At 36.7% G+C, this 27598-nt stretch overlaps 1 protein-coding gene across 11 annotated transcripts in view; it reads right to left on the bottom strand.

Annotated features, from left to right (window-relative positions):
* Positions 1–27598, bottom strand: part of SLC4A4 (solute carrier family 4 member 4) — a 348583-nt gene that overhangs the window by 181502 nt on the left and 139483 nt on the right. For all 11 annotated transcript variants that reach the window (XM_033105862.1, XM_033105858.1, XM_033105861.1 and 8 more), the window contains 2 exons: positions 11163–11298; positions 2344–2504 (listed from right to left, as the gene is read on the bottom strand). In XM_033105862.1, coding sequence (XP_032961753.1) covers positions 2344–2504; positions 11163–11298 — 297 coding nt within the window. The remainder of the gene's footprint in view (positions 1–2343; positions 2505–11162; positions 11299–27598) is intronic.

Genomic DNA, 27598 nt, shown 5'->3' with positions numbered 1-27598 from the left:
TGAAAGGTCCACGCTCATCCTACTTTTACAGATGAGTAGTAACCTGAGACTGTTAAAAAGTAATTGCTTTGTGCATCCCATAGTCATACATGCTAGTAGGGGTAGACATTAATTAAACCCCCTCCAAATTTAAATCCACCATTCTTTCTATGACACCACTCTGCATCTCATGGAATTCATGTATGACCTCTGTCGGGCAGAATGTATATATTATAATAGAGGACAAACCCTGGGCTCAGTGAAATGAAATCTCCAAATGGTAGAATTTCAGGCAGTAACAATTGCCTGTGGCCTATAGAGAGACTTTTTTTTTTAATAGGAACCTTTCTGGTGACCGTTAAACCACAACACATATTCTCCTCCTAGATTGCCTGTACATTGCCACGTCACAAGGTTAATTTCCATTTTACCCTGCATTTATGCATCTGATAGTATTTTTCTCGACTTGTCTGATTTCAGACGTCTTTGCTCCAGATTAGTTCTTAATGTCCAAGTAGACAGTAAATGCAATTCTCACTCAAAAACTGGACTGATATTTGCTAACCATGATATTTTTTTAGATAAAAACCTCTCTTGCCGCCTTTATCAAATGAAACAAACTCAGTGGAACAAACCACCCAGAAAACCATTCCTTCCATTTGCTTCTGTCTTTGCAGATGGATTCCACCTTCCCTTGGTACAATAATCCAAGATCTTTCATGATCTATCAACTGTCCATTTCGGCCTTACCTGTCCTGTCAAATATGAAAAATTCTACATAGTATTTCCTACATTACTTTCTAACTACCTACGTATATATGGATTTGTAACTTACCCATTTACAAAGTGGTAGATTTGCAAACCTAATTCCAGGGCCTGGAACAGTGTCTGGCACATTGTAGAAGCTTACACTCCACTGCTGAATAAACGCGAGAATTAATTCTGTCCACCTAGCATCATCACCTTAGTCTTTCTCTCTTCCCCATTTGCACCTTAAGTACCTCAGATGCATGACAATTGTGGAGCTTCTTCACAAATCTAACAAGTTCTCTGAAGAACTGAATACATATACATCAGCTAGATATATGCCTCCTTTGACTACTACTCTTTTTTTCAATACAAATGCTATAGCCTCCCCATTTTCTATAAACACTCAGATGCCATAGACAAGTCTTTTGTCTACAGACAGTCAAAGAAATTTTGCAGTAAGTCTGAAATTACACAGGAACTTTACACTGGTCACTTTCTGCAGAGCCATGATCCATATCCAATTCTCCACAATCCCAAGGTAGGCACCCTACAGACCCCTTGGGAAAGGGCCGTCATCTAAGCAGGCCCAGTGTTCACCTGGTTATGGAATAACCAGGTTATGGAATTTTCCTAGGAGTAACAATCAGAGTGACTGCCCCTGTTTCTCGGGGTGTGCTCAATGAACACCCCATCTGTGCTGTTGGTCAACGCACCCAGATCTGAACGGTAATAAGGCAGCTTAGACCAGGCCCTGGCAGAAAATGAAAACAAATACTATTGTTTGGAATGTAGTGGTGTGTGCCCAAGCTGTTCGCCATGGTGAGTTAGCATGCACTACACAACACTAATTGTTGCAAAAGATGCCAAAGCCACCCTGCACCATGAGGTTCAGTGACTTGCAGGTGGTTGCACAAATGATACTCAGCACCAAAGTGACCTGACTCAGCCACTAACCCCTGTTCTGCTGACTGATTGCCCCCACATAACTTTTCTCTACAAACAGTTAAGGGAGCTTGACTTCCATCTACAAAATCAGCCCTAACCCAGGAACTAGACTATTTTCCTTCCTGTAGAGGATTTAAACCCTATTTTACAGATGACAAAACTGAGGCCCAGAGTTCAGTGCAATGTCCAAGATCAAAGAGTAATCTAGTGTCCAGACTTCCAATCCAATATCGCCAAGGGTGAGTGGGGGTAAGGGGCACCTTTATTAAAAATATTAATTTTATGCTAATCAGTGAAAAAATGAATACAAATATGTACACATACAATAGGATCCAAATTTTAATTTTTAAAAAATAACATAGAAAACAAAAAGCACAAGAAAGAAGACTGAGAAACAAAACTGAATGGAAATACGCCAAAATGTCAATAATGACTGACCGGAGAGAGGTATAATGAATGACTTTTTAAATTTTCTTCTCAATATTTGTCTGTTATTTTCCAAATTTTCTGCAATAAATCCTACTAGTTTTATAACATAAGAAGAGAAAAAGAATAAATGTTCTAGAATATTCAACTCTGCTTATACTAGAAGTCATCTGCTTTGATGGAGACTCATGGATAGGCAGGAAAAGCTGTAAAAATGATAGGAACTTAAAACAACATACTTACCCACCAACTGTGGGAGAGAAGAAGCTTCCCTGTCAAGCATAATGGATCCTTTCTCCATACACGTCCTCAGCTCAAATAAACTGTGAAGGGATAATGTGGCCACGTGGGGCTTGCTCCATCTCTCCCCACCCTGTTCCACCTTTTCTTCAAACTTAATCCACCTAGAAACATGAAATTAGTGAGTAGCAATTAAAAGTGTTTTAACCTTCTTGGAAATGGCAACATCAACCCTTCCATTTCCACCCCCACCAGTACTTCCAAAACATCTCCTTTTGTGGAGTCTTCAAAGCTTATTTATATCATTAATTTGTGTTACCTATATTTATAAACACACTAAATAGAAGAACTAGACTGTTCCTTTCCCTAATATTAGAGAAAAAGAAAACAAACCAAAAGGAACCAAAGTACTCTTGGTTTTATATCTATCTATATGTAACCATGAAAACCTTAAGAACAATTATTTAACTAAATCTTTTAAATAAGGTAGAAAAAATACGCATTACAAAATTCTCCTTGTAGGTAGAGCTTACAATGTGTAATAGCCACCATTGTGAGAATTCTGTTGTATCTCCACAAGGCAAATTTATATAAGGTGAAATATCAGGTATGAACCAATATTTATCTTAAATATTTGAAAGGCACAGTCTATGAAGTGGTCAAATGAATATATAATTTCCCTTTAATGCCTAAAGAGGGTCAGCATATGTTGCTATGTCTTACTTTAATATATGTTCCTCAGCTGACACATGTTCCCCCTTAAAGTCTGGTTCCACATGTGTTTAAAAATATGCAAGCTCAATGAACAACACATCTATTCTGAAATAACAGATCTCCTAGCATCCTTATTATTGGAGCAAACAACCCTCTTTCATAGCTTCTTCTAAGACTCCTAGACATTTTGATAGCTTAGCAATATACATCAATTTTTAAAAGTTTAATGGAAGTAAAGGCAAAACACATTTGACAATTTTTACGTCCCACATATTACACATATAGACTCTTCTTATACTGGTTAAAAAAAAAAAAAAAAGGAAAGAATCATCATTTTGCTATTCATTACGACCCAAAGAAAACTGTTTCCCTCACTTCAAACCTTCTGAAAAGATCAACAGTGGGGTTAAAAAAAATTGTTTTTCTACATTCTTCACCCAAAGGTTTAATGATTGAAAAATGTTTTCCTAGAAAAGGTAAACGCTCACCTAGCTCACTAAAGATGAGAACAAAGGGCAGAGATCAGAGGAAGTTCTACATGAGGTATTATTTATAGACCACTCACCACCCCCAGAGGAGGGAAGAAAAAACACATTAGCAGAACCGGGAGTAAAAATAGATCAAGAGATCAGCCACAGTGTCAAAGAAAATTTAGAATTTTAATCAAGCCCAACACTCATGTGATTCAGAAGTATTTGGCCAAAATCAAAGAGTCTCCCTCCATTACCCGTCTCAGGAAGCCTCGCCCTGGCAGGAAACAACCACATGTCAATGGCAACCTTATTCCCAACTTCACCCACAATTCTGAGACCCTCTTCCTTTCCCCTGTATTCCAAAAAATGTAGGCAATGGAGGTTTTTACGTTTTCCTCACAAGTTAAAAAGCCAACATCACCACCAAAGTTTTAAAACTTCAGAGCTGGACCTTGTTCATTTCTACAAAGTGGTTGAAAAATATTCCAAAAAGAATGGAAGACCCTTAATATTGTGTGTGTGTGTGTGTGTGTGTGTGTGTGTGTAAATTAGTTCTTTGCTTTGCACATGGTATTAGAACCACAGAAATAGAAGTGGAGGGGAAATGTCAATTTTACATCACACTCATAGAATTCTATGGATTTTCGAAAATGATAAAAGGTAATTGGGGTTTATTTTGAATGTAATCATTTTACGGAGCATATATTTCATTGGTTAACTTTAGATATATTATTTTCTCACACTTGCTCACAGAATCGCTAACCATATTTGTGGGTAACTCGTATATGAATGTTATTTACCTTTGATATTATAATTTATTGCTCAAGATAAGGTTTTAGAAGATAGAAGATTCCATAGTTATGAAACCAAGACAGGGTTACATATAATTATGGCATCTGTGAATGGCATCTGTGGACTCCTTGTTTTTAGTCCTAAGAGTATTCTTATTAAGTGAAGGATAGAATCTTTGGTCATAAAATTTAAGCCCAAGATGAATGACAAGGGCCAACTAGAAACTCAGCAAAGGGGAGTGTTTTATACAGCCTTCCCTTCCTGCTTATCTTTACTAAATGAACCCCCTTTCTATCAGTTGCCATAAATCAGTTTTGCCAAATCCATTTCTTAAAATAAAACTAAGGCTCACTTACATACAACATGGGACAAGGGCTCTTTTCTACCATTATCCTCAAATGTCCAAAAAATGTAAGTTTAGTATTTTTTTAAAGGAGCAAAACCACTGCATTTTTTTGTGATGGATCTTATATTTCATTCCTCTCCATAGTTTATATTTTAGGCAACCTGACTGGACTTCAATATGACTTTGAACAAGTCTTAAAAGCACATTTAGAAATCATAAATCTTAACTAGTTTGGATTTATGGGATAGCATTCATTACTCATCCTCCTGGAATACATCAGCTCTTTAGGTCAAGATTTAACAATAAAGGAATGGAAATGTAGTCTCAAACTATCAGGTTCTTAGAATCCACATTCCTAAGTGATCAGTATTATCTCACAGTTCCATTTAGCCTCTATTTCACTTTGAGTTCAGTAAATACTGAATGCTGTGATCACGTCATATCAGCAAAGCTAAGGGCATAAAGGAAGCTCTGGAATAGTGACTATACAATTCCTTTAAAATATATTGATGTAATTGTTTAAGGAACTGATTATACTTCCAACATTTGCATTCAGGCATAAAGTAATGGTTTGACCATTAAAACAGATTATTTGCAGGTAGTTTCATTTCAGAAACTGTACATGCTATGTCTATCCTCACATATCAAGGACAAATTTGAAAACAAAAAAACTGAAAACTACTCAACTCAAACCAGAACCCATTAAAGAAAAGGCTAAGGTCAAGGAACCAAAGTTCAGCTATCTGAGTGCCAATGAATTTGTAAAGGTGCTTCAGAACCGTGCAATTATTTTTCTTAAAAAAAAAAACACCAGACATTCTTACTGTAAAATGTACTAAAAGCCACTCTCTCTCTTCATAATAACTAGGAATAACCATATATTAGCAGTAAGTTTCCTACTTTTCCTTCTGCTTGGTACTTGACATGTTACAGGAAAATTAATTTCAGAAGTTGGCTTTTCAAATGCTTGCAATTATAGAACTGTTGTAACCTTGGAAGAGTAGTTTATTAGGTGAAGTTTATTTATTCCAAGGTCTTAGAAGAATAATGATAAAGTACACTGAAGTTTAACACACTTTGAGTGACTGCCAACCAAACAGTATTTCAACTCGCTTGTTGAAGAAACAGAAGGCCCACTGGGAATCATTGAATTTTGCAATTTTCCAATCATATGATTAAATATAATTAAGAAAAGACAAAACCTCTAACTTAAAAACATGCCAGTTTTACTGTGGAAAATAGACATGACCTTCACCCTAGATTATACTCCAACTTCATAAAACTATCAAAATGATGATAAAATTTCTTCCTAACTAATAAGTGCCTCATCACACATAAAAAAGCAGCCAGTGCTAGTGTGTATCTGGCGTAAGAGATGTTTTTAAGGAGAATTCTTAAATTTTTAGATCAACTGTGAAAGTTATTGCAAAAGTTATCTGTATGTTGTTATAAATGTTATGTAAAAGTTATGTGTATGTATAAAAGTTATAAAGTTACATGTATGCATACTTATAAAAGTTATATAAAAGTTACATAAAGTTCTGTGTATGTTGTTGTAAAAGTTATATGTATTTTGTAACTACATATAATTACACAAGTGATTAAACTTATTTTCCTTCAGCCTTTTTCTTACCGAAAAAATAAACACGGTCTGAATGGAATTTTCCGAAGTAATCCAGTAGAGGAAAGATAGAGGTCAGTGGAGATTGCGAAGACAGTGGTCCCTCTCCAAACCCCCAGGGTAAGTGCACGTGTCTGTGTTTGGTGGCCAGGCCCTGGAACCAGGTTGTCCAGGGGTATGTCAGGTCAGTGTGCAGAGCAGAAAGACAAATGGCTGTTCCTTTGTGCTGTTCCATTAAAAGTGAAACATCAATACCCTTTTCCTTTTTTGGCTTGCTGTGTTTGTTGAAACTTGTGATGGTGTTACTTGTTTGGCAGTAAAATGTGAATCACATTGGGGGAGTGATCTTTAACATATAGTCTTATAACAGTTCACCTCTTCCAACATTGCCCATCTGAAGAGTTGCTGAAGGGAAAGTGAAAGCCAATAATGATTTTTGCACAGACATCACCAACTGAAATAGTTTGGGGGTAGCAGGGGGTAGTGGTAGCCCTTCTTCCTGGCTTTGGGCCATCACCAAAGCTGGCCCATGACTTATTCGTTTACCAGTTTGCTTCATGAATCCATTAACTAATGCCTAGCTATCTAGAAATTGTTAATGAGGAACATAAGCTTCTTCCCTGATACCAAATAGTCTATTATAATTACTGCTACCTTACTAAATGTCAATATTCTAATGACCTAACACTTAGGACTACTCCTTAAAACAGTGTTCTCTGCATTCCACTGACCATATACACTTCTCAGGTCTGAGCGTTCTACCCTTTGCACAGTCTTCGACTTGCGCTCCATGTTGGAAGAGCCAGTGAAAATTCAAAGTTCTAATTTTTAAGAAAGGGAAGAGCAGGAAAAAGAAGTGAAACAAAGAGAGTGGTAGAGATAGCTGTACTTCAAAATTCACGTAAATAAAGGCTTCCCTTGTTCATAGTTTTACCTGACTACTGTGCTTTCCAAGACCTAAATATTTTTCCTACTACTGAAATCATTCTCTTTATTTTTTGAGACACAGAGCAAACCTGAACTCCTGAAGTAGGACTGAAACTGCAGTAATGCTAAGATTCAATATAGGATATTCTTGGTGAAATCAAATCATTAGTCAGCCAAAAGGTAGTAAACATTAAAAGGGAGAGTTTAAAAGGGGTAGGATTGTGTTCCGTGGGGATATGGGCTTATAGTACAAACTACATTAAGCAGGAGAAGTCTGGCAGGTTAGTTCTCTATGGAACGAAATAGTCTGTTAATTGAGGTTTTTCACCAAAAAAAAAAAAAAAAATCAAAAAAAATTCTCAATTTTATAAGTTAGCCAGAAAAATATTGATGCTGCATTTTTCATATATAAAGCAAATACCTTCTAAGCACTACACTTTTTTTTTTAGTCTGGTAGGTTTCAGAGCTTTCCATGGCGGAGTGGGGTGGGGGATTCCCTATCATGTCTGGAAATGGGACATCATAAATGGCAGTCAAAAATTACTGCAAAAACATTCTGAAGCAGAGTATGTTGCAGGAAGTACAATTCACTGAAAATCTGAATGATTTCCTGAGGTACAATCACCTCCAAACCTCCCAGCAGGATTTCAGTGGAGCAACAAACTAAGAATCAAGGTTCAATTTCTCCATTCATTCTATTGAAACATATTTCTTGATTATGGATTGTGTGCCAGGTACTTGTAGGTACTAGGACTACAGTAGTGAACAAAACAACCAAAAATTCCTGCCTTCATGAATGGAGTTTTTATTTTATTGGGAAGAAAAGATTAGAGGTATGATATGCTCAACGCTGCGAAGTACTATGGACATAAATGACGGAGGAGAGGGGACAGAGAGTGTTGGGAGAAGATTTCCATTGTAGAAAGGGCAGTCACTGAGAAGGTCGTATTTGAATAAAGACCTGAAGGGGGTAAAAAAACATGAGCCATGTAGGTAACTGTGGGGATGTGGCAGGGAGAGCATTTCAGACAGAAGGGCCAAGTCCCTGGCACAGGAACATGACTGGCCAGGGAGGCTGAAGCAGAGGAACAAGAGGTGGAGAAGTAGACAAAGTCAAAGAGATCACGGTGGACAGTTCATGAGGAGGCAAGGGCAGGTGCAGAGAGGTGGACTAATTAAGAAGCTTTTGCAGTAATCTAGGTGAGAGATGATGGTGGCTTGGACCAGGGTGGTGGTGGTACTGAATGTGGATATGGTGAGATTCTGAATACATCTTTGAGGGTAAAATAGATAGGATTCACCAGTGGATCAAGTAAAGGGTGTAGAGAAAGACAGGAGTCAAAGAAGACTCCAATGTTTCTGACTTGAGCAACTAGAAAAACGGAGTTATCCATTGTGGTGGGGAGGGAACTGTGTAGGAGTATTATCTGAAGTGGGTAAATCAGAAGTTCAGTTCTACACATGTTGTTTTGAGATGCCTATTAGCCCTTCAATTATTTGTTTCCTACCAAATAAAGCAAGAAGTCTGGGCTAGAAAACTAAATGCAGATGGCATAGCATAATGATGAATTAGTTTGAAACATCAAATTTAGGTCCTCTTCTGAGCATTATTAATGATGTACTGGGCACCTTGAGTCTGTCATTCAGCTGTGCATCAATCAGAAACAGGTGGATTTTTACAGAACTCCAAATTTGGTCAAGTAATATTTCTAAGAAAGTAGTATGTGTATGCTGTTTCTAAGGCAATCAGTTCTCAACTAATCACCTGCAAAAAATTTTATTCAGCACTTATCACGTATCCATGCACAACAAGGCACTGGTAATACAATAGTGAAAAACAGACATGGTGGTCCCTGCCTTCAGAGGAATTAGTGTAATCCGGGAGATAAAACAGAAGCAATAACACCACATGTATGCTTAATAGTAATTCTATTAATTAAGCATACATTGTGACAAGTCCTATATAGGAAAAGTTACAGAGTGTAGACTATACATATGATTCTTCCTGGACAGCTTCCCCCACCCCCAACACATGGCGTACTCTCACCACACTTCTTCTCCAGCAGTATAGTCTCTCAGGGACTAATGACATCACCCAAATGACACACACATTCACAAGGAAATAAAGTCTTTAAGGATGGTAAAGTATTCAAGACCATCTTACTCCTTTAAGAAACTTAAAGGAAAACACTGTGTCCGAATTACCTATAGAGTGAACTGTGATCTGTCCGCATTTCTGGGACCAGGGGTCATATAAAATAAAGTGTAGTCTTTATTTGAGTAAAAGAAAAACAGAATGGCGTATCTGAATTCTACTCTATATAGGTACTCACACAGAATTTTTAGATAAAAATACGAATCAAAGTAGCTCTTCTAGTCACTGCTGACTACAACAGTATACACACAGGGATGGGATTTTAAAAGCTGTAAGATATGCATGATGTTAGAGAGGATGCAACCCAATATGATCCTCATTTTATAGAATAGAAAACTCAAACTCAAGGAGACTACATGATTACATGACTTGCCCAAAGATAAATAGCTAGTTAGCAACAAAGCAAAGACTAGGCCAAAATCTCCCCAACACTTAGTTCAGGCTGCACCAGTGTGAGTCTACAATTCCCACTCCATTTTTTTTTCCTGTTAGAAGGAAAAGAAAGAATGAAATCAAGATACCAGTAAAAGTTTTTGCTTCAAAATCCTTCTTTTGGAAGACGGTTTATGAACTAAAACTATACTTTATGGAAGACTTTTAATATCCAGGTTATTGGTGCTGAGAAATGGAATAAGAGACTATTACCGTATCATGAAAAGAGGCCCTAAAAGAGCAATGAATGAAAATATTCACTTGTGTATTCCCAGTACCTAAAAACAGTATGCAACATATTCTATGCATTCAAAAAAACTCTGGTTCAATTTAATTGATTTGAATTGCATTACAGCCTATAAAAGATAAAAAGCATATCTTAATAATATTCTGTTTGTGAAAGTGAACTACATTGAATCTTCATGTAATGATGAAAATGAGATGCCAATAACTGCATTATATCAAAGTCTTTATATTATATAATTGTTACATGTCATAGCAGATTTAGTATGGAATAAATAACTAAATATATATGTAGAAAGAAGGAAGCAAAGAAAGGCTCTGTTATTGTGAGATTAACCAAACCTTAGATATTTGTATAAGGCTTAACAATTTACAAAGAATTTCCATATATACACACAAGTATATATGTGACATAATTAGACATATATTGTACATTATATTTACATATATAACATATCCTATATAGTGTGCATATACATTATATGTAATAGGCATTATTATATACTCTATTGATGAAAACAAAGTTCTGATTAACTGAGTGTTATGTAGCTAACAGGTGTCAGTCTGAAATTGAACTCAGGTCTCTAAATTCCAAATTCAGGTGAACCTTCTACTTACTTTCACTGGATATTTAAAAGATGGCAAGTTTTTACTTGGAATAATAGTAAGTTGGTGGGTACCAGTCACTGTCTTTGCAACCTCCTTCTAATGGAATGGGGAATAAATCAGACATGATCTCACAAGATACCTTGGCATGTGGAGACTATGGATACATATCTCTAGGCTATCTTGTTTGGGTACTTGAGTTTATTTCTAAAATATTTCACTATTAAATAGCACACAAATGGAGATTTACTACTAATTCCTTATTAAGGTTAAAATTATTACAATATGGATCCATGAAACAATGCTTCAATAGTGAAATAAAGGGTCTCCTGCATCTATGTCAATGTAAAAGAGAAGAAAAATAATTATTTGACTCCTTAACCCAGCCAACATCATGCTCACCAGTTTTGCAAAATGCTAAGGTTAGAGAAAGGTATTCACTGACAGACTCAACTCTCTCGCCCCACACTTGTTTCCACAGGTAAGTACTGCACACAGTCGGCCATGCCTCACCTTGCGGTCTCCTTCCACTCCATCTCCTGCCCATCCACGGACAGCAGCTCATCCAGCTCAGTGAAGAGCTGAGGGGGTGCTGGGCTGTCATCCTCCTCGCCCAAGATGAATCGGATGCGCTCTGCGGCGGGAGAGACTGCAGAAGTGAAAATACTGTGATTAAATACTGGCTGCACAACCCTGAGGAAACTGTAGCTCCAAGCTCTTCCTCTGTCCCCAACGCTGTTGGGCTTCCCATCCACATTTTCAGTGGACATCTTCCTTGCTGAGCCTCCCTTGTCTCCAACCTAAAGATGAAAAATCAAAGCCCTTCTCTGTTCCTTTGGTTTAAAACTGTATCTCAGCGCCCCACCACTCTCCAAAAGGACAATGCTCTAGTTCTGTGTGGTATATGACAAAGAACCTTTAGCCCTCAGATGAGCTGAGGTCCAACCACATGACTTTCCCTCCTTCTCCACTTATGACCCATCCAAAATTATTAGACAGAAACCAGCTTGAGCCAATCAGTTTTCCTACAACAGTGGGAGGGGGCAACACAGCACCCCAATCCTGAGTTTCCCCCCAGGTGCCCACCTCCTACACACCCTCCCTCTGTCCAATGCCCATGCCCTCACAGGCTCCTCGCTGCCCATAACTGGCTAACTACAAAGTCGATGAAATAATATTTAACAAGATGGGACCTCTTCTTTACATAATGGCAGTACCCAAAAATGTTTAGTCACACTTCAGTGCATTTGAAAAACAAGTCCAAGTAAAATATTGTACACCTGAGGGAAAAAAAATTTTTTTCACCACACTGAAGTACATAATTGAATTCCCTACTAGCTCCTTTTGACCCCATCTCCTGAAAATAATGTAATGAAAAATTAACTAGCATCTTCTCCAGTTCATGGGTTATTTTCCCATTCTTTTTTCCTTTAAAAAAAGATAGCATTTGGAAACTGATAGTCATGTTACAAAACTAAGGTCCACAGATACTCTTTATAATCCCTACGTAAAACTAAGAATGTTATATACATATAAATGCAATCCAGGTACACAGATATATCCATATGTGTGTATATATACATACATACATATATATGCATATGTATGTTTGTATGTATATATACATACGTATATACATATACACATACACATACATATGTAAATATGTATATGTATATATGCACATAAATATGTAGGGATACATGTACTCAACCAAAAAACTAAATAAATAACAAGAAAATCCTTACCATCTGAAAACTACTATAATACAGGACAAGAATAAATTACATAGATAAAAATATATTTACTACAAATAAACCCATGAAAAATATTCAACCTAACTAGTAATCAAAACTATTAAAATAAGATACATGTTTTATCTATTAAAATTGCAAAATTAAAAAGAACGATAATGTCCACTATTAGCAAGGATGTAGGAAATTTATTGTCACTGGTTGGAGTATAAATGGGAACAATTCTCTGAAATTTCAAAGGATACAGAAATGTTTCAAAAGTATATGTATCCTGTGAGCCAGTAATTCTATCACAGGACATTTATTTCAAACAAATAATAGTCATTATCTCAAAGACTCAGCTACAAGAAGGGGTGACCACTGCAGCATTGTTTATTACTGAGAAAAATAGAAAAAGAATAAATGTTCAAAAAGGAGGACTGGTTAAAAAACTACAGTATAACTATTCAATAAAATACCATATAGTCATAAAACATGAAGTCAAGATTATTGGTTTTTTGATGTATACCATATAATATTAAATAAATAAAATTGCAAAGTTATATGCATAAAGCATAAAGTGATTCCACTCCAGTAAAGAAACACACACACACACACACACACACACACACTAGTCTGGAATCTAGGGAGCCCTCACTTTGCAGGGTTCCAATATGCGTGAATTTCAGTTACCACAGTTTAGTTAAATAGCACTAGTCCCCTAACAACACAGTACAAATTTTAGTTAGCATGGTATGTTAACTATGAGAAATTGCATAAAGTACAGACTTCACTGCTACCTCTTTAGTCCACAATTACTATGTAAATAACATGTGCCTCATGATCAGTGACCAATCACAATGAGTCTTTCAAAGTCCGTCAGTAATTGACCACTACACATTTGTTATCCAGTTCTTCATGTACAGACAGCAAAGTGTGTAGTTGTGTTGCTTTCATATCTCCCCATGATAAATTCATACAACATTGATACTCACAAGAGGGAGTTGCAGCCAACAAAGATTACACTACAGAAACAAAAAGTGATGACACTGGAAGTGAAATCTGTAATCAAATGTAAATGGAGTTCTGGAAGCCCTAGCTGATCATGGCAATGTAGAAAACGCTGCCATTGGTTGGCCATTTGACAAACTAAATACATAGTGGAGGAACTTAGTGAAGGCATTCATTAACGTAAATAAGGAAGGTGGGTGTACGAAAAGGATAGCACAATTCCAGAAGAAATAACACTTGGGGAAAAAAAAAACCCTACACATTAAAGGAATTCTCAGAGCCATGTCTTGACATGGAAAGCACAAAGGATAAAATGTTGGAAGCTGATCCAAACTTACAGAGAAGTATGACAATTTGGGCATAGAAAAGATGCTTGCTCCATTTCATTAGTTGTACTACAGCAAGAAAACAAGTACTACGTATTCAAACTACTTCTGATGAGATTTAAAAAGAAAAATCAGTCTCTTTAATCTTAATGTCTCTAATGTTTTAAATTAGAGTAAATAAATAAATCTCAGTTTTACTATATGTTTTCATTTCCCAGTGACTTTAGAGCCAACAGCAAGAACAATTTTAATAACTTGGCAAATTTTTTAAAGGTCAAAGAATAATAGAAACTATTTCTATCGATTATTAGGATTGTTTTGCATAATTTCAGCTTGCATAGTTATTTTTATGGTCCTGCACTACTATGCAAAGTAAAGACTGCTTGTATCTTTTAAATGTTTATTTCTAGGGCTTCTATTTTCTTCCTTTCATTTTTCTATCAATTCTGAAATGTTCACAATTCATTCATATATTCATTCAGCAAATATTTGAGTACTGTCTATGCTCTAAATAGGCTTTGTTTCAGGCTCTGAAGATAAAGCAAAGAACTTGACAAAAAGAGCCCTGTTGCTATCAAGTTTACATGCTAGAAAGGGAAACAAACATTAAGTAATTAATTAATCAATTAATTAGTAAAGTGAAAAAATGAACTAGTACATAAACCAACAAACAAAAGTATCTATGAACTGTGCTTGCAAAATATTAAAATAAGGTAATTGAACACATATTATTAATTCAGGATACAATGTTTTACTTCTGTAATTAGAAAAAAAAAAATGGATTTGAAATTTCTTAATGTAACTGGGAGGAAAAAATTCTAAAGTTCCAGGACTTTGTGTAAAAACATTTACAATGCCTTTCCAGTCAAGAAAGAGGATGTGTAATTATTTTAGAGGATCAGGAAAGGCATGAAAAAAACAATAATGGGAGGGTTAGAAATCATCGGCAAAATTTGGAATCTGGATGATACGTCTAAGGAGTATAGTGTTCACACTAATAAAAATATAGTTACTTATTGATCATAGTGGTTCTGAAACTGACAATAACAAATTTGATTGATGTTCATCAACATTCAACATCCAAGATCCCTGAGTTAGAACTAGCTTTTTGAAGTGAGGAGTCTACATTTAGAGAATCAACATTTTGTCCATTTCTAAAACATATGATATGGGTATATCCCCACCTCTACTCTAAGGAGAATAAATGTTTCTCAAGCTGAAATAACCGAATCCCTGGCACAGACAGCACACATCTTGGCTCGGCTCTAAGCCACAGCGCATTACTCTAGTCCGGCATTCTCAAGTTAGGAAAACACGACTCACTTCTTATCAGACAGCAACTCAGCTGTGACTTCTGCAAAATGGAATGGAAGAAGGATGTAACGTTACCTCCGGGTCTTCCTCTCTAGGCACCATGTTTAAGCACCTTTCCTAAGTTGTCTTATTTATTAAATACAGCCTCTGAGCAACCAGTATAACAATCCCTTTGGGATAAAATTCCAGAATCGTGTGTCATTAGCTAGCTTGCTACTCTTTTCAATTTGTTTCCTCAGTTGCTCCCCTAAGCTTCTCCAGGAATTAGAAGCAGGAGGCCACAGCAATTTTGTAAGTATAGACCTGTGGGAGGGGGCATCCTCTGTGGCCAGCAAATACCCTTCCCAATTTCTAACATCATTCTTAACATAAAGATATGCAGAGTGAGAGTCTCCCTAATGAATCATGTCAAGAATTCATTTTTTGCCCCATAAGTTTTGATCAAATGGTTCAATGAGCTAAACACAAGACACAGCATTGCATTGAGATTAAAAGTATAGACTCTGGAGCCAAACTACCAGGGTTTGAATCCAAACTGGGCTACTTACTTGTGGTGTGACCTAAGACAAGTTAAGTAATTGCTCTGTGTCTCAAATTCCTCACCTAAAAAGCAGGATGATGATGATCATTATAGTAGCTAAAATACAAGGCTTAAATTAGTTTAAAAATTGCTGGTTCTTGCAAAACCTGCCTAGCTTCTAATAAAAAAACGCTCTCAGAGATAGTGGCCTTAATAGCCCCTATATGTTGAAAACATACAAGGTAGGAAAGAAAAAAATCCAGCAGTTCTGCCTATGTTACTTAGGTTAATTAGGTACCTTCAGTAATGAGACACAAAGATTACCTACATTCTAGGAAACAGCCAATAAAAGAACAAGCGGAAAATAATGAAGCCCTTTTAGCCTCACTTTAATACAGGGGCAGGGCATCCGAAAATCAACTTGTATTACAGATGAATAGATTATGATTCTAAGTAATAACTAACCTAGTTTCATCGGAAAAGAGATCCTGGAGAAAATGAGAGATGGTGACAGGGAGGAAGAGAATGAAGGATAGAGAGAAACTGCCAAATTTATCTAATCACATTTGTCAGAACAGAAGACCTGTAGATCAAAGCCAAGTTAATACCTCCCGTCTGCCTTGACTTGCTTCTTTTTTTTATTCCGTTCTCTGGTTAGAATGAGTTTTGGGTTTTTTGAGTAGCTGTAGAATTTCCTGGAGGGTCCTACATCAGTGTGCTTATCTTTGACCAGCGTCTACCTGCAGGATAACAACGTGATGCTGTGCAGGGCTCGGAAAGACCCAGGGCACCGCAATCCCCGTTGCCAACAAAAGGAAAGGCAGATATGTGGCAGGAATGCTGTCCATACCACTCCCACTACCAGCACCCATGGCAGACATCATTTACACGTCATCACATTCACTCCTGCTGAGCCTGAACTTGGTTGCTCTCAGAGCAGCCGCTATCATCAGTCAGAGATGATGTGTGAGACGAATCCTCTCCACCATGCCTCACCAGAGGACAGTCTCCTTTCAGTTTGCCTTTCAGATCATTCTGGCCCTAATTTGTGTGTTGGACTTTGTCTCCCACAGCAGCTCAGAAGCTGTTCTTATGACAGAACATACTGCTCATTTTCAGATCTTTTTCACTTTTCCAGAATAGATTACGAGGTCTGACAATGAAGTTTGCGAACTTGTTGCAACGATGTTGCCAACCTTTTTGGAGATCAAAGGGATTATTCATTATGAATTTGTACTAACTGGACAGTTAACCAAGTTTACTGTTTAGAAGTGCTGAAAAGGCTACATGAAAAAGTTAGACGACCTGAACTTTTTACCAATTCATGGCTCTTACATCACGACAATGCACCAGCTCACACAGCACTGTCTGTGAGGGAGTTTTTAGCCAGTTAACAAATAACTGTATTGGAACACCCTCCCTACTCACCTGATCTGGCCCCAATGACTTCTTTCTTTACCCAAAGATAAAGGAAATATTGAAAGGTAGGCATTTTGATGACACTCAGGACATCAAGGGTAATACGATGACAGCTCTGATGGCCATTCCAGAAAAAGAGTTCCAAAATTGCTTTGAAGCATGGACTAGGCGCAAGCATCAGTGCATAGCTTTCCAAGGGGAGTACTTCGAAGGTGACCCTAGTGATATTCAGCAACGAGGTATGTAGCACTTTTTCTAGGATGAGTTCACGAACTTAATTGTCCAACCTCATATTCTTTTCTCTCCTCTCTAACTCTGACTCAGTTGCTAAGGCCCAGTTGAAAAGACTACCTTTTCCATTAACCTACACTAACAATTCACAGAAATGTGAGTCTCTCCTTTATTCAAACCATAAAAACACTGTGTCTGAACTACTTACTCATTTAGTACCAACAAATATACAGCTTTCTCATGATCACCTAACTATGGTAGATGTGACTTTTCTCTCCAACTAGATCACCAAGATCCGGGAAGACAGTGTCTGTGTTTTACGTACCTTCCTCAAAGACATAGTACCCTGCACCTAATAGTCACTTTGAATAGTAATGAATTAGATCTGGCTTCATAAATCTTGGACATTTTCAAGTACATAAAAACATAAGCATTTGCAAAGGGAAGCTTACATTAAGAATTCTGAAATGGAAAATGTCTTAAGTTTTGAAAACTGTCCTTATTCTACCCTTCCCCTAATCCATCTTTGCATTCGCTGCACAGTGACCAAAACACAGTCACCATTCAATGTTGAGTAAGCCACAAATAAAAGAATAAACACTTCAGGTAAGCTATTTTCCTCTGCTAGATGCAATCCCTCCTACCCGAGGGACCACAATACTTAATCCGAACTTCTATTAAGACATTTACTATCCACTGCTTTGTGTGGTATTCATTGCTGTCCTTTGTCTTTGCACCTTTACTAAGCCAACCATCTGGTTCATCCCTTATTTCAACTATTCTTGGCACCTGCCTAGTACACAGTGAAGTTATACAAGAAAGGATGGGGAAAAGAATAAGCAAAACAATGAATTAAAAAATGAATAATATATATTCTGCCACAATTTCTCATGATAATTTTTTTCTCTGCTTCTTTCCTCTGCCTCTTTTTTAAATGCGAGTAGGAAAAAGACATGGTGTGACAAAACGGAAACCCTGAGGCTTAGCAATAATTGAAGTATAGTTCTACACTCTTTCATTTGGTAACTTAATACTTACTAATTTTTAGTAGATGCAATACACTATAGTATTTGTTGAAGAAACACAAAAATATTTTTAAGATAATTTCCATATCCTTGAGGAGCTTATAAATGGGATAACATATAACAATAGTAAACATGTAATATGCAATAACTAACATTTCGGAATGGTTATGCTGTAGCTTAAGTTAAGTGCTTTCCATTTATTACATTACTTATTTCACTGAAGCCTATGAAATATCTACTGTTGTTCTTCTCTCATTTACTCTTATATTACAAATGGGGAAACTGAGTATAAAGAGGTCAAGGACTTCCCCAAGACCACAAAACTAGTAAGTGATATGACCTCATATCCAGTTGTATTATTTTCAAGCCCATTTCTTAGCCACCGCACTCTAATAAAAGATCTCTTTTTTTTTTTTTTTTTAAATCAGATTGCCACATGAACAGTACAGACATAAATGTACTGGATTTCAGAAGAGGCAGAAATTATAATGGCATATGAAATCGTCCTAAAGTAAATTAATTGAACATTTGGTTCATTACACCAATAGTCAATTTGTGACTGTGCCCTTTTATTTTTGGTCTGGGAAGCAGCCCACTGTGGCCACCCTGCAGGCTACCAAAAAAAAAATTTTTTAATAGAAATAGTTATCATAATGAACAATTCATACTGAGCACGACAAATTTATATGCAAATTCTGTTCTGTGGGTTAAATAAGGACTTCTGGATTTTGTATTTTCTCCTGGCAAAGTCCACCATCTGGTAAAGTCTTAACTCTAAAATCAAAGTACAAAAAGAAATAAATGTTTATTTCTTTAAGTTATTAATGTCTATCACCAACTGGTACACATAGTTATCATTTTAAGTATTCATTTCCCTCCTTCGTTCTTTTTTTTTTTGTCCTTCCTTCATTCTTAGATACAAGTTTGTGGGTCGACACCACAGTTGTTAAAACTTCCACAATTTACCTAATTATTAGACCACTGTAGTATTCTGTAAATACACTTAAATGTATATATAAAATCTTCAAACTTCATTTTCACATTTATAACTATAAGAAATGAAAATAACTGAGTAAACGAAGTTTCATATATATATAAATCTTTAAAACACACACACACATTGCACTGTGGCTATCTGTTACTCCCGCCCATTCAGCAACCTAGCTTCTTTTTCTGATAACAACATCCCATTTCCCTTTGGAGAACCACCTTCATATTTGTAAGTCCTTTGAGGCTGAATCCACCCCCTGCAATAAAGGTCTGTACAATGAGAAAACCACACCTCTTGGCCACAGCAATTAATTTTTGAGCAGACACTTCACCTAATCCAGGCCGAACAGTAACTAAGTGTCAGCCTTTCGTTGGAACTTCTGGGAAATACATTTTCACTTTATGCTAAGGTGCTAAGATGGTAATAAAAGTTTTGAGTGCAGATGGCCATCTTGCAACCCTAAGGGAAAAACCTGCCTGAGAAGAAAGTAAACATGGAAGTACTTAGAACCGAGGTTGAGACAGGTTCCTGATGCCATCACTTAAGCACCTAGATCCAGCCATGCCATGTCAGTTACTTTTCAATCATATGTGATGATTCCCTTCCCTTTTAGCTTAAAGTAAATTGAACTGACTTTTTTTTTTTTGTCACTTGCAACCAAAAGAACCCTGATGTACACGTCTGTGACTCCATTTTAATGGGTCAGAGTAGAGGAAACTTGTATTGGCCATCCACTTATTAGCATCTTCAAATTAATTGCATTGAAGAATCTGTTTTTATAGAATCCGAGTTTTCTTCGAGTGATCTATACAAGTGATCTAGACTTTCTCCATGCATTAACCTACCTCTGCCTCAACAAATCCAGAAAATGACTATTGATTTACATGCTGTCAGACTCTAGACAGATAAATTAGATGGTTACTTTTTCTGTATCAAATTAGCTAAGAAACTGAAACAGCCAAATAGCATTCATTAAGATAGATAATTTTTAAAATACTTAAGTATCCATGTATTAATAAACTCCCACACATGAAAAGCTGTCAATTATCACAATTATCCTTAATATGCCACGACATTATTATTCAGCTATAAAGAGTCAGCAGCACTAAAACCCTGGATTTCAGAATGCTACCAAACTATCTTACTTAGGAGCAGAATTAGATCAATTTCAGCTAGCAAGAGGTAATAAACCCTGGAATTTGCTGAGACATTTTTGGAAAATATATGTATCTTAGCCTTTCATCTTCAAAATGTTGAAAGAAAATAATTTACCTATGGTTTACATTACAAAAAAGTTATCAGAACTTGAATCATATATATAAGATACCCAGAATTCTTTAGAATAAAAAGGTGGTAGCTCTTATATGCCCCAACTAATTCTGTCTTCCTTCTTCATAATCTCTGCCAACAGAGTAGGTTGGAGAAATTAAAACTAGGCTGTCAGTAATGTTAATATATGTTTTGTAAATGCTGCTAAGTCATTCACAAAGAAGCACTCTCAGCAACGGTCTAGCTATCAAATAAATTTTGTCTACAAAATTCCTGGACAAGCCATATGAGAAAACATTGGCTCAAAGCCTTTTTTGGTCTACTGATTCTTTTTGTTACTAATCCCAATTATATTACTTAAATTATTAGTATTATTTCACTATCTCAAGAATCTCTATCAGAGAGACATAAAATTCACATCAGTCATTTTGGGTTGTAGCAACCTCACTGATGACCTAAAATATGTAACAATTATGGACTGAACTCTGTCCCCCCAAAATTCATATGTTAAAACCCTACCCCCCAATGTGATGGTATTTGGAGATGGGGCTCTTGGGAGGTAATTAGGTGTAGATGAGGTCATGGGAGTGGGGCGCTCATGATGGGATTAGTGCCTTTCTAAGAACAGACATCAGAGAATTTGCTTCTTCTTTCTCTCCACTATGTGAGGACTGAGGACACGGTGAGAACGCTGCCGTCTGCAAGCCAAGAAGTGAGCTCCTACCAGGGAACCAAATCACCTGGCAACTTGATCTTGGACTTCTCAGCCTCCAGAACTGTGAGAAATAAATTCCAGTTGTTTAAGCCACCTAGTCTCTGGTATTTTGTTATGGCAGCCAATACTGATTAACACCGTCACTAAATTGACTAATGGAGAAACAAAACTTTTGACTCTTTTTCTAGACTTTACCTTCCACAGTATCATTTCCCCTACATAATCGAGGTTTGTATGGTATTCACAAGCCTTTGAGAGAAAAATGGGCTCACAGAAACGGTAATTACTGAATTTCACTGACTCTTGCCCCAGTTGCATATAACAAGACTGCACCCCCTGATAACTCTACCTCACGGGTATTTGTTGGGTACCCAGTGGATGTTTCACACATATTCATCTTTTTGGTCCCATCCCATTGTTGAGGCCCTGTGTCTGTAAAACCACCTGGAAAGGGTATCATATTATAGACACTGTCACGAGGGCCCAGCACAGCAATGTCAGTACCCTGTTACAGTACCATGTAACAGGGCTGGCCATGGTCCTGAAAGCTAGCAGACTGGGTAGCCACATAGGTCCAAAAATAATCCCATGGGCACAGCACAGTGGAGTCAGGGGTGAGGGGCTCCATGCATGTGGCACAGAAAGCTTACCTTTCTGTAAATGGGAACTTACCCATTAATTAAGATGGTAAAGAATATTGCCACTCAGCAACCTCTTCCTAAAAGACCTAAAAATTCCTAATGTATGTCATAGCTCTCATTTCCATTTTCCTTTAATTTTTACTCCCTACTTCATTTCTCTTTGCTCTGCCAGACCTGTCCATGATAAGGTTTATATGATGAATCACTTTGCTTAAGAGTGAACACATCAGCATTTTCTTCAGGTTCAACTCAGAACAATTATCAGCACAATTTATCCCCTGAGGTTTCTAAAGTCAGACTCAATTTTCATCAACATTAGGAAATCTTCAAGCTTCCCAAAATAAACTCTACAGACCTTGCTCAAGTGCAACTACTTTCTATACAAAGTAGCTAAATTTATTGCTCCAATATTAGTGTCACAGCCACCATGCTAATGCTGCCATTAGATGCCTCTACATACAAAAAATAAAAAAGATATCCTTCTTCCTGGAGACTCTCTGTCAAATGCGTAAGAATATAAAGGCAGCAGACCTTAAAGAATCTTTAGGAGTCCATCCCCGCATTGCCAAAAAATTCTACCCATTTTTCCTGTATAGCAATATTCAAAAATATGCTTCAAATATAATCCCATTAAAAGGGGAGAGTGGGGACTAGAGGCATCAAGGAAACATTACGTAGTTACATAGGGGCTGACTTTTTCTTAAAAAAAAAAAAGTCACATTCCTCACAGATATATCACTGCTCTAAAGATTTTGATATAACTCTGAACGTGATACAGAAATATCAACAGGATTCTACAATAAGCTTTTATTCTTTCCTGCCTTATTTAAGTCTGTTCTGAGTTAAGGGTCTAAAATTAGTTCCACTGATCCCCAGCCTCTCTGAAGCTAATTTACATTCCCAGCAAAGAAAAGAATATGTAACAGGTCCTCCAACACTACCTACTTGACATGTATAGTTTCACTGTTCTCAGCATACCGCTTCACTTGCCTTGTTTTGCTTACCCACAAGACTGCATTAGGGAAGCCAACCAGCAACACATACATGTCCAGTGGCCAGCAAAGACCACAAATCCAGGCCAGAATCTAAAAGAAGACTTGTAAAACCTGATTTCAACTGCTTGAGAAATGGCATATGAGTAACAAGAGTCTAATTACAAGTAAACAAGTAAAGTTTTGATACCATTTCATTCAGTACCTTCCCAAATTATCAATAGAGGTTTGCTAAATCTATTTTCAATAAACAATAAAATGAGATCAGCTAAGTTTTTAGAACCATATTTAAGAGAAGAGGAGCATACCGTGTTTCCCCGAAAGTAAGACTGGGTCTTCTATTAATGTTTGCTCCAACAGATGCATTAGGGAGTATATTCAGGGGATGCCTTATTTTTTTCATGTACAACATTCTACATTTATTCAAATACAGTCATGTCATCTTCTTCTGGAACATTGTCATAACGTACTAAATGCATCCGTCTGGCTGACGATCTTAACTGAGGCTTATTTTCGGGGTAGGTCTTATTTTCAGGGAAACATGGTAATTTGTGATAGAAATAAACTTCCTTCTAAATTATCCATATAGCTAAACCACAAAAATCTGATGGAAATCAAAGATCAGAAAGTATATGTGCACTAATTAGGGATTTTGACTTCCTATTAAAGTGTGCTATGAACAATCCATGTATTTTACAGAGTAATATCAACAAAAGTAAGGAAGTCACCTTTTCAACACAGTATGTTTCACTATAATCTTTCTAGCCAATTATTTCTTAATCCCTTATATAAAAACCCATGTATAACAGCTCAGGTCATCTGGAGATAACCTCAGTTCATCAGGGAGGAGTAAATGAGGGCCACTTCAAAAGAGATTCATTATTAATAGCTTCCTGTTCACAAAGAACAGGCAGAGAAAGTATTTAGTCACTTCTAAGGCTCATGATATGTGGAAGGCATGGCTAGTTCTTAATTGGATGCAGAATTTCCAATTAATTAAATATCAATCATAAAACTTCAAGTTCCTTTGCCTTCTCAGACAACCCCTTCTTTAGATCCATCACATATCAGTTTAAGCTAATTTAGAAATACATTTGTCTCTTTATGACACGTTTTAAGAACTACGTAAGCTCAAATCTGTCTTTCCTAGAACTGTGTTCATAAAACGCTTTATAGTAACCTTATAAGGCAGAGATTAGGCCTTCACTTGAAAACTGTCCAAATCCCTCTACCACCTTCCTTATGTGGGATGGTGGGATTAAATATAGAAGGATATAAAGAATGAGACAGGGGACTCCTACTAAGGCAATGGAAGGTGCTCTGGACCTGAAAATTGAGATAAGCCAAAATCCATAGGAGGAAGCCAAGGTTCAAATGCCAAAGCCAGAAAATATAAATAGCAAACCTAAAGGGACCAGAAGGAACTATCTAGGTCAGGTTACTAAGTTAAGAGTGAGAAGTTACCGGTAAATGGAGATAAAGGCAACCCAATGTTGATATGTAGGTAAGTCAATAGGACTTAAAGGTCAAGACAAATATAAATACTCAAGTTGTCTAATAATGTGAAAATGAACTAAAGAAGTACCGTTGTTTGGGGGTATAATTGGAGGGCTGGGGTGGGGGGGTTCTCCAAAAATTTTTTTAAAGATTCATATGAGATACCAAACACCCTCCCAACCTGGCTGACATGTTGTAAAATTCCCCCAAGGGATCAAGGAAGTCTTTGCCACAGCTGGTTCTCACATTCTGAGGGAAAATACATCTTTACAGCTTAAGGAGCATTCTTGTTCCTATGGGGCTCTGCACATGCTCTCCTGTCTAGTGACAGCACAGGGAATTTTTTTTTTTATATAGGACTTTATTGGGGAACAGTGTGTACTTCCAGGACTTTTTTCCAGTCAAGTTGTTGACCTTTCAGTCTTAGTTGTGGAGGGTGCAGCTCAGATCCAAGTCCAGTTGCCGTTGCTAGTTGCAGGGGGCGCAGCCCACCATCCCTTGTAGGACTCGAGGAGTTGAACCAGCAACCTTGTGGTTGAGAGTCCACTGGCCCATGTGGGAATCGAACCAGCAGCCTTCAGAGTTAGGAGCACAGAGCTCCAACCGCTGAGCCACCGGGCCGGCCACAGCACGGGAATTTGCTTCTCAAGATACAACACGACCATGAGTAAACAGTAATCATGGATGGAGTGATGGAATCAGAATTGTAAGACCTAGATCCCATGCTCAACTCCAACTCTGCTGAGTGAGCAAATCCCCTTTACCCCTGACTCAGCTTCCCTATCTGGTTGACAAATAACAACAAGAAGAGTAAAAAGATTACAAGGCACATCTATGGATAGTGGGATTAAGTTAAGCTTACAAAAATCTACTCAGAAATACAAGACAGTGCTATTATATTAAGTGATAAACTAATTTACTATTCACTTTGTCACTTTTGTACTCTTTCCTTTGAGAAGCAATACCAACAAATTTTCAAATGGAAAGATTGAGAAAAACTGAACTTGGCATTCCTGGAGGGAAAACTAATCCTTAGCAAGTGTCTCCTCCTTTATTGACCCTGTTATTTAGTTAAAGAGGTGTAGTGAGCATTAACTAGGAGTATTTAGACACCAGCTACATCAAGAAGTTGCATAATGAATGCAACTCTTCCTTTTTCAATAAATGTATCAATTTTGGCAACAAAAATAAACTTAAGTGAAAAGTGATCTTAAGAGGTAAGTAAAGGCACGTAACCAACTCGAGGCCTAACTAAGCACTAACCATTTAAGATGATTAGAAAGCTGAGATTTCACTGGAAAAATAAAGCACATGAGTAAGGATGAGGATTTGCAAAGACAGAAAGGGACAGGTATACATGGTTCACAGATAAAAAGAATATGTGGTCAAAGAACTAAGCTGTGCTCAATGGTGACTGTGAATATGAAAATTTTATGAATATGGAAATTTTATGTGGAACACAAGTTTTGTTTCACAAGTTTTATTGACAAACATCTACTTTTTCTCAAGTAGAGTCTATCTTAAAAACAAATACACAATCACCAACCCAAGAGATAGTCAATGACTATTAAATAACACTGGTTATCTCTGAGCTGTACCCAAAAAATACACACATTAATATTGTTACTCCCTAAGATCTCCACTCTTGCCAAGTAGAGGTTCTAGGAAGTATGATTGTCTACTACAGGAGAACAAAATTCATGTTAAAATAAAACATGTAAATCAGTTCTTAACCCTGTTCCTTAAAAAAGTCTTACATTTTCAAAACAAGATCCCAAATATTTTTACAAATTCCATCACTGGTTTATACAAAAATAAATTATAGTTATTAAATAAACTCTGAACTTCTGCCTTGTATACTCAAAGAAAAACTAGCCAATGCCCAGTTCTTATAATGTTATATTCGCCTAATCCTACTTTAAAACACACCCAAAAATGCCATCTCATAGTTCGTTATGATCTCAGCTAAATAAATCATCTAAACAAAATTCTGAAAGTCAATTTCTAATACTTTTTTGGCCATTAATATAAAATATGCCTAAATAATTAAATTTTATTATTTGGACATTAAATCAGTTAATACTAAATTTTCTCCTACAGTTATATAGATGTCATGTCCAAGATGCTATAACCACCGAAGTTACATAGATGGTTATGTCCAAGAATTCACTTTAGAACACCAAGTGCAATTAAAATTTTTCTGAAATGCTTATATGGTATGCCCTGCTATAAATGACAACTGGTAAATTTGTCTATGAAATTAGTGTGTTCTAAGCTCAGTCAAAAAAAACATATCATTTCACATGTTGAAATCAAACTCACTTCAGAAGTAAATTTCTCTTTTATCCTGAAGTATTACTATTTAAAATGATCAAAGGCTTTGAGTATAATAACTTGGCTTGCAATCTCTTTGGGGATATAATCACATATAAGCAAACCGAGCTACACACTCATGGCAGTATTTTCTTCCAAAATTAATACTTCTATTGCCCACTATCACAAGACTTCATTTTTCTGCAGTCAACTGTTCACCACACGCATACATCTTCAAGAGATGATTACTAAAATGGAGTTTATTGAAGAGAGAGTTCGGCTCGCTTTCTATTTTTTTCTGCCCAAGCAGTTTAAACTGTAATATTTGTGTTAGTTAGGGCACTTGATTGGAAATATTACTTAATAAAAATCCATCACTTACTAGGAACATACAATATCTCTTTTAAGAACACTCCTATAACCGCAGTATTTATTATCTCTATATTCATAAGTGAAACATGTTCAAGGAGGTCATATACATTACACAGATGACAAATCTAGTACTGAGGAGTTCTAGATTTAGAATGCACTGTTATACAGATTTGACTGACCATAATGTCCATACACTTTTTATTATAGTGTGCCTCCCCGCCACCTTCATTTCTATTTCTACTGTACTTCTGAGTAAGGGCACCCTACAAGAGCCTACACTCCGTATCTCAAAAACACATCTGGCCATGGACAGAACTCTTTGAAAGTAAGGCACGGTAAAAATCTTGATAATAACAACATTTACTTTTCCTTTAAAGTAACCAAACATTACATATTACTAAGTGCCTTCCAATGAGAGCTGAACTTTTTCTACACTAAGCTCAGGATTGATTCCTTTACTTTTCAACAAGCTATCCATTCTATTACTTTCATTTACTTTCCTCTGATTATAAATGACTTTAAGAGCTGCCTAAATTCATTCCAGAGCTCAAATAACTTAGTCTGTAAACTTGTCAGTTTT

The sequence above is a fragment of the Rhinolophus ferrumequinum genome, chromosome 5 (assembly GCF_004115265.2).
Source record: "Rhinolophus ferrumequinum isolate MPI-CBG mRhiFer1 chromosome 5, mRhiFer1_v1.p, whole genome shotgun sequence".
NCBI classification, from domain to species: domain Eukaryota; kingdom Metazoa; phylum Chordata; class Mammalia; order Chiroptera; family Rhinolophidae; genus Rhinolophus; species Rhinolophus ferrumequinum.
Note: the sequence above shows the minus strand (reverse complement) of the source record. Positions and strands in the feature narration are given on the sequence as shown.